Genomic DNA, 17946 nt, shown 5'->3' on the forward strand with positions numbered 1-17946 from the left:
CAAAGACTACAGGTCCCAGCATGCAATGTTCCATCTCCATCAGGACAGTCTGGATGTGGTACCTGAAATCTCCAAGTTTTTATTAAAAGTTGAGGGTGACAGCGATTTGCTACAACTTACCCAGAGGCACCCTGGTTTTGGAAGGGTTGCATGTGCCTTTTGGTGCACAAGAGAAGTGGAAGACAAGGCACGTTCACCACCTCTGACAGGGCACAACTTTCCTGCAAGCACTACAGAGGGAGACTGGTGCTGGGACAGCGGTGAGAGCACGCTGAATGCTGTCCATACATGACCTCGGCATTCACGCAGCAACGGCTTTGTGCCGAGTGTAGAACATTGATTTTGACAGAGGTAAAAGAAGGGCAGTGCAACTTCTAACAGAACGACTGAGATCAGCACTTCTCCTGCAGGGGTCTGGTGGCTTATTGGTGCTGGGTATCTGTCCCCCAGAAGGGACTGGAGATGGTGGTGCGCAGTGCAACACTCGTCATGGTAGCTTACAAAAGCTTATGCTCAAATAAATGTTAGTCCCTAAGGTGCCACAAGTCCTCCTTTTCTTTTTGCGGATACAGACTAACACGGCTGCTGCTCTGAAACTCGTCAGAGAGTGACCGAGTCCCCATATTCTTCAGTGTGGTTCCCAGACCATGGACCTTGCTCCACCAGTGGTTGCTTCCAGATGCCAAAGTCTCGTTACAAGAAGCTAAAGACACATTCCGTTCTGTGTTGATGTCACTTGTCCAGGTAAGCAGGTGCGGTAACTGCCACAAGGACGCTACGTGATGGTGAGTGAGAAGGGAGGTGACCTGTGCTGTCACAAATGGGAGGGCAGGTGGCTATGAGACAGTCTTCCCATCACAATGTGATCTGCCTTGTTGTGGGCCACAAGTGGTCAGTGGCTCCTGCCCAGCCTCTCAGTTGCTTCATCACCTTCTCCCAGCTCCCTCTGTTGGGTTTATCTGCTGTCGACCTCCCATCGCCATCATCCCAGCCCAACGCCAGTACAGCTTCATCCCAGTCGTAAGGAGCCACATCCTCATCCCCTGGCTGTTTTTCCATATGCAATTGACAGCGCCTGCCAGAGTGGGCACCGAGTGACCTGATTCGCATGCACAAATGTGGCGGCACCTGTGAAAAATGGTGTCTATGGATGCAATCAGAAGGGCCCATGAAATCGGGGGCTGGCACATGTTTGGCTGACCCATTGGGCAGGCTGATTCTCCTTGGCTTGCTCTGTCTCTCAGCATGCTTTAGTCTGTGAGTCAGTACATAACTCAGACTACGAGAAGTCGAGCATGTGGAGCTATAAAAGCATCTGGAGTAGTTGGAGGATTTATGTCAATACTCAGTGACCTCATTATACGGGCTGTGCATTTGTATCCTTGACTCAAGCAGGCATTGATATCCAGATATACACGTGTGCGACTCCCACAATATCCACACGCAGTCACCCATCCTCTCGTGCAGATGACTCCAACCTTCCTGCTTTCCTTGACGCAGGCAGCCAAAGGACCTGGTCAGTATCCGCAGGCTGTCAGTCTGATCCTAGGGCTTCCCAGTGCGGTGCATTTGACTGTGGGGGTCTCTTTGCCTGCTCCTCCCCCACCTCCCCAAAAGGAAATTAAAGGCAAAAAGTCTGTTACATCTCAATTATAAATCCTGCATTAACACGCTCAGGTCAGGAAACTCCAAGCTATGATTTCACGAGCATTTAACATTGCCACATACATAGAGGCCTCTGAGTGTCTGTCTACACTGCAGTTAGACACCCATGGCTGGCCCAGGCCAGCTGATCCAGGCTCGGGGGCTTGGGCTAAGGGGCTGTTTAATTGCAGTGCAGACATTCCCACCTCGCATGATCCTAGAGCCGAGGTTCCAACCCAAGCCTGAATGTCTACATTGCAATTCAACAGCCCCTTTGCCTGAGTCAGCCGGCACAGGCCTGCAGCGGGCATCAGAGCAGTTTGCACATCCCCTAAGACAACAACATAAACAACATAAAATACGTAGGGCTTCTGATTTTAGGTTTTAACCAATAAAACACCTCTGACACACAAAAATTAAACTGGTGTTCATCTGATAAACACCGGAAAAGCTGACTTGTATCTACGGTCTTGTCTACACAGAGCCGTGATGTGGAGTACAGGGGTGTGACTTCTCAAGAGCATATTGGGCTGCATTAGGAGCATTGCCAGCAGATCGAGGGAAGTGATTATTCCCCTCTATTCGGCACTGGTGAGGCCACATCTGGAGTGTTGCGTCCAGTTTTGGGGCCCCCACTACAGAAGGGATGTGGACAAATTGGTGAGAGTCCAGCGGAGGGCACGAAAATGATTAGGGGGCTGGGGCACATGACTTACGAGGAGAGGCTGAGGGAACTGGGCTTATTTAGTCTGCAGAAGAGAAGACTTGGGGGGGTGGGGGGGGAGTTTGATAGCAGCCTTCAACTACCTGAAGGGGGGTTCCAAAAAGGATGGAGCTCGGCTGTTCTCAGTGGTGACAGATGACAGAACAAGGAGCAATGGTCTCAAATTGCAGTGGGGGAGGTCTAGGTTGGATATTAGGAAACACTATTTCACTAGGAGGGTGGTGAAGCACTGGAATGCGTTACCTAGGGAGAGGGTGGAATCTCCTTCCTTAGAGGTGTTTAAGGCCCGGCTTGACAAGGCCCTGGCTGGGATGATTTAGTTGGTGCTGGTCCTGCTTTGAGCAGGGGTTTGGACTAGATGACCTCCTGAGGTCCCTTCCAACCGTAATCTTCTATGATAACGTTTTGTGTATTAATTAATGTAGACCCTGCTGGTGCGCTCTAAAGGTACCTTAATGCTATGACATAGTGATATTTAATGCACACTAGGGAACATTACAAAGAGACGACTCATTACACTACATAGAGAGAGAAAGCCCTGCCCCCAAATCCCCAATTTTGGGGACATAAAATCCCCAAATTGTTTAAAATAAACACCAAAATATTAAATTAATAAACCCCAAAGATCAGAAGCTCTAAAAAAACCTCACATGGGGACTGAACTGCAGCAGCTGTGGGAACATTTCTGGGGATATCCTGGGGTTTGTGTATGGAGAAATTTCAACCACACTGATTCATTGTTTGGGGGCTGCATTTAGTAAGAGTTCAAAGCTCCCAGCTCTGCGCCCCTGGAAGTGTTGGGGTGCTACTGGAAACCACCACCACGGTCAGTCTCCCAGGGGGCATCAATTGCTCTAAATGCATTCAGGGTGGGCGTGGGGCTCTCTGAAGCCCATGCTCTTCCTGAGGGAGGTTGCCCTACTTTATCTCTGCCTTGTGCAGCCACAGGATAGACACCTAGGTTGCACCTAGAGAAGCAAGTTTCCTAGCTGTAATTACCACAGATGGAGCTCCAACGGGTGGTTAGCACTGATGGAAGCTGTCGGGTGGACAGGACTCACATCCTTTTTAACCACTGAGGTCCCACCCTATTCTGGAAACCTTACGTGCTTCCAATCAGCTGGTTAGCGAGCGCCATCAGCAGCATTACTGAAGGCCTCAGATACAGATCTCCCTGCTGGCCGTCCCCGTCTCCTAGTCATTTGTACTGAACTGAAGTCAGTGATTTATGTACAAGTAAAAGGGTGCTGATAAAAACAAGCAGCCGGGTAAACAGGAACACCTTGCTCAGGATTCGTATCCTGGCAGCAGGGCTGCACGGGCACCAGCCACAAGCCAGATGGGGCGAGACATGCTGCTAACAGCGCTTTGCTCCCAGGAAGCTTCCCCGAGCCAGTGGAGATCGCATGCGTCTGCCGGGACCACCCTGCCTACAGGACCAGAGGTGATTTGTAGACGCTGGCGTTTGGCGGGTGCCCCCCTGCCTTCCCCGGATCCAGCTCCCGCATGCTGGCTCTGAGTGGCTGGTGTTAGTTCACTCAGCATTCCTGCCGCCTGCCCCGGATCTCCGGAGAAGGCAGGAGCGGTGACATGGCTCAGCGCAGCAGGCGGGAAGGCTACGTTCCCTTTCTCCTCCAGTCAGAGGTTTCCCTCTGAGCTCCCTGATGCTGACAGTCCTTGCTGGCTGCATTTGAACTTAATTGCTCAGTGTCCACATGCCAAGTGCTTGAGAGTCAAAAGTAAATCCCCCAACCGAGCCGAGCTCCGCACAGTAATTTCATTTGGTTTCCCTGCAGCCACTGCACCCTTCTGCGTCGGCAGCATTTGTTCTCTCTTTGCACGGTGACTGCAAAGCTCCATTTGGTTCCCACTCAGAAATCAGAGCAATGACCTAGTTTGTCACTTAGGAAAATGGATGCAGCTCGGGGTAGAAGATCCTACAAGAGGCACAGGAGGGCGAGGAAAAAATATGAATGGAGGAAGGCAGGAAAAGGCAGCTAGTCTGAATTACAGCACGCTACCAGCAAGGGAGGTCAAAGAGGGCAGCCCTCCAAAGGCAGGCGGGCTTCTCCTCAAGGAGCAGTAGGCACTGCAAACTGCTGTCACCACATTGCTAGCAGGCAGGCAGAGGTTGCTGGTAAAAGGCTGAAATTCAGCTAAGAACGTGCCAAAGGTTATAATTTAAGCTGAAGACCTCTAAGGTATGTCACACAGCCCTGCCCCTCGGTTCTGCTACTCTCTTTCCCTCCGGGAAGCAGGGCTGGACTGACGGCTGGGGCACCCGAAACCTGCCACCTGCACAGGGAACGTCTTTCTAGACAGCTCTAAATGCCAGAGCCAGAAGCCTCCAATTTCAGAGCTTCTGTCAGGTGAGCTTTGTGAACCAGCTAGAAAGGCTCCACTGTGTGTGAACGGGTGGTTCCGGACCCACGGAGACATGCCGGAATGGAGATCCACTAGCCCAGCTCACTGCAAACCCCATCCCTACCTTCGTGATAGCCGGCAGGCCCAGCCTGCGGGGCGAGACTGCTGCCTGCTCCCCATTCAGCGACGTGTGCTTGAATTCACAGCACAGCCGAGCCCCAGCCCCACACAGCCTGCACCGCACTCCCTGTGCTGCCCGGGGTCAGTGCAGAACCCATCAGACAAGTCCGGCAGCAGAGACGTCCGGGACAGCAGAGGAACAGGGACCCAGCGGCCAGCCCAGGCTTGGAAAGGGGAGAAGCCCGGCTTTAAAGGATGGGTGTGCCCACGGAGCACTGGGGAAGAACGGAGCCAGACTGGGGGAGAGCATGGGTGGAAGGTCACAGCACAGCGAACACTACTGCAGTGCTGTGGTGTGGTCGGGCTCCTCTTTCTTTGCATAAATCAGTCTCAGGCCCAGTGGGCTGCGCTAAGCTACTGTCCTGCTGCAAAAATATACATTTTAGGACAATGGAAAACCCCAAATCTCAGTGGTGCCGCGGGCTCCAGTGATCCCAGCCCACGTCAGGAGAGCAGCATCCAACGCCAGTGTGAAGGGGCAAGTGCACAGAAGGGTGTGTTCTGAGCCTCGGTCCCCGCCCCCACACACCAGGATACAGGCCATCTCTGATCAGAATCCCAGGCAGGGGAGAGCTGACCGGGTGCACACACGCCTGTGCGATGAGCTCACACTGACACAGCCACACAGGGGAAGTCTGCGCAGCTCCCCCATGAATTACATGCCTGGCAACCGCCCCGTGTCTATTGCTCCCCCGACTTCACGAGGGATTTTTTTAAAGAGCGAATCTCAAGTTTTACAAAATGCAAACGGAGCCAAGCGCTCACACAGCCAATGACAGCTTTCTCCTTTCATCTCAGCTGTGGAAAGTTGTAGTTTAATTTTTACAAATGCAGGTGGCTCTGGTAGTTCGGCAGCGATCCTCGGAGGAGCTCTCTGGCTTACACAGATGAGTAATGGGGACGCTGGCAGGATTCTGCTTTGTACTCACACCACGTCCCTCAGCCTAAGATCTCAAAGTGCTTTACAAACACATCACCCCATTTTACAGATGGGGAAACATAGGCCACAGGTGGCCTAGTGACACAATAACCAGGAGTCACCCAATGAAATTAACAGGCAGCAGGTTTAAAACAAACACAAGGAAGTATTTCTTCACACAACGCACAGTCAACCTGTGGAACTCCTTGCCAGGGGATGTTGTGAAGGCCAAAACTATAAATAGGTTAAAAAAAGAACTAGATAAGTTCACAGAGGACAGGTCCGTCAATGGCTATTATCCAGGATGAGCAGGGATGCAACCCCACGCTCTGGGTGTCCCTAAACCTCTGACTGCCAGATGCTGGGACTGGGCAACGGGGGATCCATCACTCGGTGATTGCCTGTTCTGTTCATTCCCTCTAGTGCACCTGGCATTAGCCACTGTCGGAAGACAGGATAGTGGGCTAGATGGACCTTGGGTCTGACCCAGAATGGCTGCTCTTACGTTCTTATGGATCTGTTCCAGATCACACAGCAACTCAGTAACCACTGGAAAGAGAATTCGGGAACGCTGATGCCCAACCCCTGCTCTATGCTACATCCTTCCCGCTCCTAACTAGGTCTGAAATAGAAAACAAAGATTTTAATAATTCAGGAACCTGGGAACTGTTGCTCGTAAATTTTCTGAGCTGAGCTTGTTCAAAGTGCGATATCGGAACGGACTCTGTTCCCGCCACACATACGGACAGGGCACCAGCGACACAAAGCTTCTCAAGGCCTGGCCAATTGCCCCGAGTGCTCTCCTGCGGGTTTCTGCAGGGTCCGGTCTCATCAGCCCTCTTGTTCAGGGTGTGATTCAGGGCTGGTGGGTCGGGGGGAAGGGAGTCAGCCAGGAGGGATGGGCTGCCCAGGATGCTGCTGAACCCCGGTTTATATCCCCATCTCGTCTGGCCCTGCAGGGGGTGGAATGATGTACCCAGCGCTCAGTGGACTCTGAGGCACACACGGGGGCTGTGGAAAGCAAATGGAAGGAGCAGTGGAAGTTGTATCAGCTCCCTCCATTGATGGGGCTGCCTGTTTCCAAGCTGTGAACCCTGGATGTCCCATTGGATCAAGTGGCACCTGGGCACTCAGGCAGCAGCAGGTGCCGTGTGCTTCTTGACCCTGGCACATGGCAAGAAGGTTGCAGCCTTCCCTTTTGATGTGAATGTTGCCATGGTTATCAGGCTTTCCCCATCTGGAGGGAGATGGTACATTGCACTCTGCATGGAGCGACGTCTTCAAAACCCTGGCAAACGCAACTAGTGCCCGGCAGGGTTCCAGGACCTCCAGGACAAACGGCAAGGTGTCTCCCCTCCCCCAGCCCTTCCTACGGTTCGGCAGGCTAGGATGGAGAATGGGGTGAAGCGCTCGAGCAGCTTACAGACCCTCAGGCACTGGTAGAGTGACCAGATAGCAAGTGTGAAAAATCGGGATGGGGGTGAGGGGTAATAGGAGCCTATATAAAAAAAAGCCCCAAATATCAGGACTGTCCCTACAAAATCGGGACACCTGGTCGCACTGGGAACGCGGTGCACCCTCCTGGGAGATGCCGTCCATCAAGCTGACACTACCACATGCTGACTACGTGCTGCAGCAGGGTCCGCTGGGCAGACAGGCTGTATGGAGCCTCCAGGAGCGGGGGGACTTGTGGGGGGTCTTCCATTTTATGTTGGGACAGCTGGGGTGGGAGGGGTCAGATCTCCCCAGCCTTCGATGGACGCTTCTGACAACAGACCCTTCCCTTGTCCTTCCCGCGTGGCTCAGCTGCTCCTTTCACCCTCCTCCAGGGACATTTCGTTAATTGCATTCAATCCATTAGCCTAATGAAAGGCACTAAACAGCACTAAGTGATGGCTCTGTAGCGTGACTCCGGCTTGCACTCATTTTTGCCTGAATTCTGCCCAGATACAGTCAGCTGTGCCTTAAAGCTGTCCAAGGGCATTAATCAGCTATGTCATTCCTAGTGTAAGCTACAAAATGTGGGGGTGGGGGGTAATTTAACAAACTGCCAAGCCACCGTATCAGCCAGATCCATCCCTGCCAGTCAGGATGGGTTAGGGGGAGCATCTGAACTACGCTGCCTCCCTGGAGCCATGGATTCAGATCTCAGCATGGATGGCTCAGCCCTTCACACTGCAACGATCAGTCACCTTTCAAGCAAGGCATGTGGGTGTTTACAATGACACCATAAAACCCAACATTGCTGCCTATCCCACATGGACGTTACAGATCTAAGATCTGGGTCTTGCCCCAGTGTCCTCAGCTAAAGTTTCGCGCACACACACACACACACTGTTGTGCACTGCATTGCATGCCACTGGACTGCTGTCTTCTACCCCAGAGGTGGCTGCATTTCAGGAGCAATCTGGTTCTTGCACATACCGTGTTTAAAGAGCTTCCCCAAGGTGCTATGTTAACGTGGGACGTTATGATGAGATTCTGATGATACTCAGCACTGACAGAACATGTTTAATCCTCAGGGTGTTTTAAAAACATCAGCCAATCACACACACACTTACGCCCAACAGACCCTTAGCTCTAGTGCAAGGCGTGGCTATGATGAGACACAGCTTATTGTAACGGCTTGGGGTTTTTTCCCCCTCATGTGGGAAGCAAAGCAAATGGACTAAACCATAGCAACGATGGCTCCCACAGTTACCGCAGCTCAGGGCATCCCAAACTGATCACGTGGTCTTGTGGCTTTCTGTTTCAGTCAGTGGCTGTAGCTCCCTGAGCTGTACTATGGCTAACAGAGGGCCAATTACACGCAAGAACTGGGGGCGGGGGGGAAAGGAGGTAAGAGAACAGCTGGAGCATGATCTGAGACAAAGGAAAAGTGGCCTTCTGAGATGATCCAAGTGGAAGCTGGATTGCAGCTCGCTGAATTATAAACTTGTTCTGCGGTGGAACAAGCCAAGTGGTGCCCTCATTTGCCACACCTTCAGAGCTGATACAGCAGTATTGCTCATCAGGACAGGCTGTTCTGGCTGCGAGCCCTCTTTCCCTGCAATGGCCAGGCTGACGCACCCCGCCCAGGGGTTCCCAGCAGGCTGCCCTGCTCACCCGGATATGCGTATGCCAGGCCTTGTGCTCCAGACCTGCGGTCCCTGACATCTCTGCTGTGCCGGGAAGGGGCGCGGTCTCTCACAAAATGATACAGCTGCTTAGGACCACAAGTACCTGTCAGCTCTGAGTGTCTGTCTGCACTTCTGCCATCTCTGTAGGACACAGTTTAAAAACCCTGCAGTGATGATTACAGCAGGAATGGGTGCCAGGAGACTGAGATCTGAACTTGCGGTTTCCTGTGCGGATTCTCCAGCAGATTGCTACGAGACACACCCGTCCTGGGAGGGATCAGTGGACATTTCGGCTCCAAGGAGAGTTCAGAACTTAGGTATCCCTCTCCCCTCACTTGAGCAGCTCTAGGAACAGCGCTAGTGAGACGCCAGGACCAGCCAGAGCGCTGCTGATACGCGCCTGGTATTTCAGAGAGACAGGCCAGCAGTGTGACGCTCTCCACAGCTCGGGTCAGACCAAACTGTGCAGTTGTTCTGCCCGGCTGTAACTGGGTCATCTCCTCCTTGCTGGGTTTCTCAGCCATCGGGCCCAGTGCTGGTCTGACGGCTTCTGTTGAGTACAAGGTTGGTGGCTTTTGCAAATCAAATAAGATGCACCGAGTCTGCTGCCCCCAACGCATCAGCGTTCCCATTAACGCTGATCAGCAAACCAGGAGAGAGAGCACTGAAACGGCAGCCTGAACGTGGTAACAAATGGATATTAGTGATTAACGGGCTCATAAAGCCTTCACTAGACTTAAGGAAAGAACAAGACACAGCAAAACCTATTTCGGCCCATTACTTAGATACTTTTAAGGACATTAACGAAGCAAATATAAGAAATAAAACTCCTCCAGGACATGCAAAGGGGCGGGGAATCTCTCTCGGGCCCCAGGAGAAGCCCCAAGCTGGGGAGATCAGGAGAACTGGAAGGAACACAACACTGCAGTGGCGTAAGAGTCGTAGCAAGCCCAGGCCCCCTTGGACTGTGGGAGGTGCACAGGTGCCAGAACAAAGGGGAACCCACATAGGAGCGGAGACAGACACTCGCATGCTGTAGAATCCAAGCTTTTGTTTCAGAAAACATTTCTAGCCCTCATGGTTGTGAAAGCCAACGTTGAAGTGTGAACTGAGCCGAACCTCTGCAGAGCTACCCTGCGAGTCTACAAGACACAGCCTGGAACGAGAGCTCAGAGCTGGAGCGACCCAGTCCCCAAATTAACCTGTGCACGTTGACTCTAAACTTTAATGATTGTGCTTGAAATGTCAGCATTAAACATTTCCTGGCGGATCGTTTGAGCAGACTGGATGCAGAAGGGGGTGACAATTTGGAGCTGCAGAAGGAAATAAAGGAGGGGGAGAGAGAAATGCAGAGAAAGAAGAGAAACTAAAGGCAGAAATTACAGCAGACCCAACAACGAGCCAACTTCCCTACTGAATGAAGTTGAGTGCACAAAGTACAGAACAACCACCCAATGATTACCGGGAGTTCAGTTACTACATACAAGTCAGATTCTACCCTTGATGTCTGCCCAGCCCCCACCTGCCATCCACGGGAGACAGCTGCAGATTGAAGGATGTGTGTAGTCCTAGATATATACCCCAGCTCATGGACTCCAATTAAGAGTGGAATTTGCCCCTCTTCCCCAAATGAGTTTGACATTCTGGCTTTTACGCAAGCATCTGGTGCAGTAAATCGCACAGTAGAGGCCATGCACCGCGCTCCTCAGTGTTCAGGGCCTCTCACCATGGTGATGTTTCCACCTCCCGTGTAGTTCACCAAGGCTTGGAATTGTTTTGCTTTTTCTTGATGCTTTCACTGCTTTAGGGGAAAGCTAAACTTTGATCAAAAGAACTTACACCATCTTTCTGCTTCCTAATCGTCTCCTTCAAACTTCCCGACGCATCAGAACTGATTTCATTAGCTGACTGCTGCTAGAGGTTTTATTTAAAGCACAGCGTATGAAGAAGAAAGAATTCAGCGTGACCTTCCTGATCTGTTGCTAACAGCGAAAAGAGCCCTTCCTTTTTCAGACTCACAGACAAACCCAAGCACAGCACAGACGCCTCCCCCATCCGAGCCCCCCCCCCCCCCCGCGCTTTTTTTTGGCATCGGACGATGTACAGTCAGTGAATGGGGAAACAGAGCATGAAACATCACAGAACACGCCTCTGAGCACGGGGCTCTCGGTGGCAGAGCAACGCGTGGAAATCGAGTCGAGCGAATTAGATGCTGCAGAAGCTGTAGATTAATGTGAGCAAGGAGAGAGTGAATTGTACAAACACCCACTGGGGGCCTTTGGGTGCTGCCATTATGATGAATATACTAAAGGACAGCTGAGAGGGGGTGAGCCTCAGGCCCCAGGGCAAAGCGTCCCAGGTGGAGAGAGAGAGGGAGGATGTGAAGTACGGGGCTAGCGGTCAGGGCCTTTTACAGATGAAGACGTGGGTTCACATCCTGAGGGAGTCGCAAGTGAAGAGGGGGTCAGTAGGTCTCATGGCAGTCCAGCATGACCCAGGTCTCTGCTCTGACAGGCCCAGCACCAGATACCAGTGCACCGGCACCTGGCGAGTGCCTCGTCCCTCACTGCCCTCAATGCTCCTTCTCCTAGCAGTGCTTCAAAAGAGCCTGAATATTTTCTCTCAGAAAATAGGCCACCCGTTCCCTTCCTTCCTGAGGCGGTGAGCATCGCCCTGCCCTCGGGCAGCCCCATTTCCACACGTATGCAATTCAGGCTGGACAGGAGGAGGAGAAATCAGACTAAATTACAGGGGAAAAGCCCCTAACAATCAGCCCTCCCTATGAAAACCTTCCTGTTTAAAAACCTACCGCAGAATAGCTGTTCAGGGCATTGTGAATTAAATTACCCTGGAAAATCTCTACCAACTGCAGCATATGTTCTAAAGAGCCCAAGAGCGGCTCAAATTAAGCTGCATTCAGCATTTCTCTAATTAGCAGGTGGAGCCATTGCCAAGATCCCACTGCGCATTTCCAATACCAGAACTACCGAGAGCCACTCAGCACACCTGCCAGTGTGACCCCACCTGCTCTCCTTTCTGCATGGACCAGGCTGCCGTGACCTGCAGGCAGTCCTGGGAAGGCCAGCCTGGCCCCTTCCCTGGGTACAGAGTGGTGCAGGGCTGCCGCCACCACCACTCGAGCAGAGAGGGGGAAGCCTGGACATTAACACTCCAGCTGACACCACTCAGGGCAATGTGCTTGCAGGAATCACCTGAACGCCATGCTGCAGCAAGGAAAAAGGGCCGTCAGGTGTGCAGCTTACCTGCTCCTCCGAGAGCTGGGATATGTGATTCACTGCAGCGTAAGACTCGATCTTTGGGTTGAAGTGGTTGATGATGGCTCTGAAAGAGAAGGAGGAAGGCTGTTAGGAATAGATTCTGGGGGAGGCAGTTATCCCTGACAATCTGAGCCAGTGCATGGCCGGAGGGTGTCTTCAAAAAGCCCTCTCCCCTCACATGCCTACCCCCACCCCCCACTGCTCAGCCTCCTCTGCCAAGCTGCGATGCTAGCAGAATTGCCGTGCTGCCAGCCGCCCAGGGATTCTGTCAAACACTCACTGGGAAACAGCAAACACAGAGCCTGCCCTAAGCGTGGGTGCTTGGACCCAAGTGTTCAGCATGGAGTGCACGGGGCTGCGCGCCGAGCTGCCTGGGCAGGGAGTCATCACCACCCCAGGGCGCGCTGCAATTCACTCTGCACCTACTGGGCAGAAAACGAAGGTGGGAATCACACCCACGCCCTGCTCGGCGGGATCCCTCTCCCCAGCCAGCGAGGCACTTTCCAAGCCTGGGATCGCAGGACATCTTGTCCCACTCGTCTCCGTTATCTGCACTGCTGCTTCTACCTGCTTGTCTGCGAGGATCCCCACCTCCACTCTCACCTCCCTCTGCGCACTGGCCATTCCAGCCACAACCTTGCACTCCCTCCCATCCCAAGACCTTAGGTCTGACTGGGCCCTCCCCTGGGAGGCAATGACATTAATCCGTGTCAGAGCCCAGCAGAGCAGCTGCGAGGCTGGTCCCTCTCGTCTCATTCACTTCACCAGCAGAAGGTCCCAACCCCAGGCTCGCAGCAGGGGTAGGGGCTGGGGAATCCTCAATGCAATCTAAAGCTAAACACAGCAAGCCACGGCTGGAGATTTCCTCTTGACCTCCCGTCGGGCTCTCCAAGGAGCTGCTGGCAGGACAAACGGTGAGACAAACGCTAGACCAACCGAGTCTCTGCCGTGAGACAGCCGGGATGGTGCCAGTGGCAACTGACACTTGGGCAACGCCCTGTGCCCCAGCGGAGCTCAGGAATGCTGCGGCTTAGAACGGAGGTTCCTGGGGCAAGCTTGCCCAGCCCCGTTATGCTGTGCCAGTAGTCAGGGCTTTCTGTCTCATGCAAATTGCAGGAGTTGGGGTTGGTCCTGCTTTGAGCAGGGGGTTGGACTAGCTGACCCCCTGAGGTCTCTTCCAACCCTAATCTTCTGTGAAATCAGCACGAAAATCCACTCAGTCTCCTACCCGCACGTTCTAATGGGGTCTCCGCCTTCCGTTCCCCCCCGCAGGGCCCAGAAGGGCTTTTAGCTGCTTTCTCACCTCCTAAGAGGTGGGGACTGAGCTCAGGGACTGCTGAGATACCCAGGTGCCAAGCAGAGGCAGTGAGGAGAGAGGCTGCCTGGGAGCATCTTTAACTGCTTACATGTCAGACAAATAAACGAGAGAGGCGGGAACCCAGAAAACAGGCCTGACTGTGCCATCTCCTTACGCCCGTCACGTTCCCAGTGACCCTGTGCCAGCTAACTGGCGCGAGGTCTCCAGAACACCCGTGGGAGGCAATCGATGTGAAGACCGAGCCCACAGCTCTGATACACAGAGACCCTGCCACCACCCTCACTACGGTTTCCACTCCTCTACCAGATGACACCGGATAATGCAAGTGCGGGAGGTCTCCTGCCAGGCAGCTGGGCGCCCCTGCAGGGAGGAAGGCAGTCCAGAGGCTGGTGGCGAAGGACCCTATCTTTTCCCGTTTCACCTGCATGACAAGCATCAGAGAGTGAGAATCTCACCCTCCGGTAGCCAGGCCTGAACGCTGTGGCGTTCAAGCTGCCTGTTTCATGCCAGGCTGGAGTAACGTTTACACCCCTAACGGCTACACTGCGGGAACAGAAGACAAGACGCACAACTCCTCCCACCAGGGTTGGCAGCTCAGTGGGACTCGGTGCACACACCTGGCTCCAGCATTTGTGAAGGAACAGACTGAGCAGCCACTTGTTCCCACCGCTGTGAACACTTCACAATGGGCTGCTTGCTGGATCCCTGCTCAGCTCGGAGCTCGTGGAGTGGTACCTGCTATCCCAGCCACCGCTCACCCTGGGGAACTGGCTTCGGTTTGAAAAGCCTTTAAACAAAACACACCCCCCACGGGCCAGAGGAAACGCTGGGGAGCGTGGGCATGCTCAGCAGGTTCATTTCTTTAACTAACAGCCCAGCGCTGTCCCACTTCCGTGAGGAAACCGTTCCCAGCATGCTCTGCTGCCTTCCTCGGGACAGAGGGGCGAGAACAGCCCAAGCTGAAATCCTGGCCCTGCCTCTGCGGGCTCTTCACTAGGTCCCCAGCACCACGACACCCGTGGACACAGCACAGCTCCTCCTTGGCACTGAGAGAAGGATCCCTGCCCAGCCCAAGCTGCTCCATGGGAACAGACCCACGCTGCAGCTGCTACTCTGCGCAGCGCATGGGAGCTGGGCTGCCTGGGGCCCCCAATCCTGGTCCCCCCAATCCCTGCTTTGCCCCCATCCTCACAGCAGAGCAATACCAGGGCTACGGTAAGCCCCCCAGAAAGCCCTGCTGCACAGGGTTCCCTTCTCCATCCAAGGGGAGGTAACTCGGAAACCTCTCTGTGTTTTACCCCTCAAACCTTCTGCCAGAGACATGACACTAGGGGCCGTCAGCTGCCCCGGCTCGCACTGGGATGCACCTCAGAGCTGCAGTACGACTCATTACTAGCTGGCATTTCACTTGGCAAAGCAGATACTCCACAGGCTGCGGCAGCCAAGCACCATCGGGAGAAGAGCAGCTCTGCACAAGCTCCCCTTATGGGCACAAAGCCACAATTCCTCTCTCTTTGTTTGAGTTGCCCCCACACAGCTCCCTGCTTTGGGGGCTGGGATAATTTTACCCGGTGGTAGCACTGATCACGGGGGTATCAGTCGGGACCCAGTACTTTGAGGTGCCCAGAGCTATCTAAAAGATCTCTGAGCGCGAGAGAGCTGCGTCCAGTATTCGTGAGGAGCTCGTGAGCTCCTCGGCACATCTGAACAGCGAGTAAACTGCGAAGCTTTGACTGCAAGAGGGATCGTTTCGATCCCCAGTCCAGCCTCTGACGCTGTGCAGGCTTAGCTACTCCCACACTGCACGCACCCGGGGAGGGTGGCGGGGGGTTGTTGCTATTTATCAGGCAGACTTCGGAGCACCCTGGGGATGCCGTGCTCCAGGGTCTGCGGCACTCAGCAACTCCACTGAGGAGATGCCTCTTCTCCACCAGCACCACATGCCCTGTCTGATCTACAGCACGGTGGCCGCTGTCTCCAGCTGGCAAGAGCAGAGGCTGTCACTGCTTGCAGGAGGGAAGAGGCTGAAATGAGGGCCCAACCATCCGAGAGTGGATCCCAGCTGCCCGTGTCTTTGGGTTAAGGCCAAATGCAGCGAGAGAGAATGCACCTCTGAACACCCAGAGGAGTGAGGGGTGAAGAGGGGCTCAGAATAAGCTGCAGTGATCTCCTCCTTCCTAGGAGAACCCTCGCACGCGGACTAGTCAAGTCCAGTATCACAGCTGCCTTGGATCTCATACCTGCTTTGTGCAGCATTTCAAGCAGAGACAGGCACTCGGGCACCGCGCGAGCACCCAGAAACTGACAGGCAAGTTCATGTTTCTTTCCAAAAGAAGGATCAGCAAACGGATACCATCTAAGCACCCTGTGCTGGAGAGCTTATTGACTGGGAACGGAGGCCGGTGGGGGAGGTTTTCAGAAGTGACTTAGGAACCTAAGTCTCATTGAAAGCCAGTGGGACTTAGCCTCCTGAATCATTGACGCTTCCGAAAACGTTAGCCGAAATCTCTCCCCGTCTCAGTGTCTCATCGCTGGAGAATGTGTTTTCTGCTGTGTCCGGCCTGGGCCCATGGGGAGAACACAGATAGAGGCAATGGGTGCTGCATCAGGAAGAAACCTATAGCGAAATGCTGCACACAGCCTCCTGGCAAGAGTAAATGGCTAAATACCATTGCAGGGTTTGTCACACTCATCGCATGCTGTCATCAAGGCACGCGAGACCTGGCTGGGTTCCCTGACCACTATGCTGGCCGCAACAACCAGGGGACCTGGGTGCAAAATGGAGCGAAGTAAGGCAGGCAAAAGGGGCAGCGATGCTGAAACGTGGCCAGGAATTGCATTGCTGATCGCTGACTCGGGGGCTCTCCCTGCTCAGAAATTTAAGTATTTCCGAGGGGCTAGCCGGGGGCTATGGAAAGGAGCAGGAAGCCTGTGTGCAAGTCAGCAATACTGGCCTCCATTCAGTCCATTTATCAAGCCCCTGTTGTTCCGAGACCAAGGCAGGTCAAATACCAGATTACCATAGCGGTGATCTGCAGCCAGAGCTGTTTCACGCACCAAAGCAGCATCACCAGCTCATCTTTCTCTCTCTGATTGGCTAGGGTTCCAACCTACTCAGCATTCAGAGACTGTGAAATGCTCCTAGCATCACCTCCAACAGGCTGGGGTTGAGCCCTTCACGCTGCACAGGTGTGATCTACGCCCACAACAGTTCTGTGAATGTTGGCGTGGGTCTAGTGCATCGGGCATCATTGGCGGCACCTCCGGGCAGGCTGTGCACCGCATGACGCTTAGCATCAAAACCAGAACGTCAACCAAGCGCTATTTGCTATTTGTATAGCTGCAGCCCCCAGGAGTCCCCGCTGGGGACCAGGCCCCTGGGCACCGTGTCAGATGCGGTACAAACATAGAGCAAAAAGATGGTCCCTCCCCCAAGTCCAAGTAGCTCATCATCATCCTCGTTTCCCTTTGACCTTTGTTGGCATAACAGGCCAGTCTTGCTGCAGAATGCCTATTTGTCAATTCCTGACAATCTCAGAGGTGGGGGGACATGACAGCATGCAGGACGCCAGCAGTGTCCGATCAGAGCGGGAGCGGGAAGTGCTGAGGAATGCGATACAGTCTGTTTTCTTTTATAATGATGGATATTATAACCTCGGTTTTTGTATAGAAAGGGAGGGCGTGAGGTCCAGTGGTTAGGGGCTCTCCGAACCAGAAGTCAGGAAACCTGGATTCTGTACACAGCTCTCCTACTGATTCAATCACATCTTGGACATGTCACTCCTGCCCCCGTGCCTCAGTTTCTCCAGCGGTACAATGGGGATAAGGATAATCACCTTGGTAAAGTGCTTTTGAGATTTATGGATGAGAAGCTTTACACAAGTGTAATCTATTCCGTGCTAGGCTACAGACAGCACCACAGATAGTGAACATTTACACCAGGAACTACCTTGCACTATTCTCACGGACCAAACCACCTCCCCCCTCTCCTTCAAATCCCTGCTCAACACACACCCTGCCCGTCCTTTTAATGATGACCCAAGCAACGTTTCTGCCCCCAACGTGCCCCAACTAGATTGTGATCTGCTCCCCGGGGGCAGGGACCACACGCATGCGGGCTGTTTCTACACACTCCCAGCACGCAAATAAAAAGGCAGGAAAAGCCCATTTACTAAGTCCCTACAGCAATGGTCTGGGTCATTCAGCAGGGAAAGCGCACCTGGCAGGAAGGTTTAGTTTTTTAAACAAATGCCTATAGGGCATTTCTAAAAAGCAGGCATAGATTAAACACGAGCAAACCATCTGGAACAGCAGAGTAACTTCTCCTCCCGATTCTGCTTTAATCAAAGGCGGCTACTTTGGAGCAGGCTGTTGGATTTCTTCAGCTCCCTCGCTTTAAT

General features: G+C 53.4%; 1 protein-coding gene across 2 annotated transcripts in view; it reads right to left on the reverse strand.

Annotated features, from left to right (window-relative positions):
* ARMH3 (armadillo like helical domain containing 3) overlaps positions 1–17946 on the reverse strand; it is a 182973-nt gene that overhangs the window by 25671 nt on the left and 139356 nt on the right. For both annotated transcript variants that reach the window (XM_037903837.2, XM_043550711.1), the window contains exon 24: positions 12214–12292. In XM_037903837.2, the coding sequence (XP_037759765.1) occupies positions 12214–12292 (79 nt within the window). The remainder of the gene's footprint in view (positions 1–12213; positions 12293–17946) is intronic.

The sequence above is a fragment of the Chelonia mydas genome, chromosome 7, assembly GCF_015237465.2.
Source record: "Chelonia mydas isolate rCheMyd1 chromosome 7, rCheMyd1.pri.v2, whole genome shotgun sequence".
In the NCBI taxonomy this organism is placed as follows: domain Eukaryota; kingdom Metazoa; phylum Chordata; order Testudines; family Cheloniidae; genus Chelonia; species Chelonia mydas.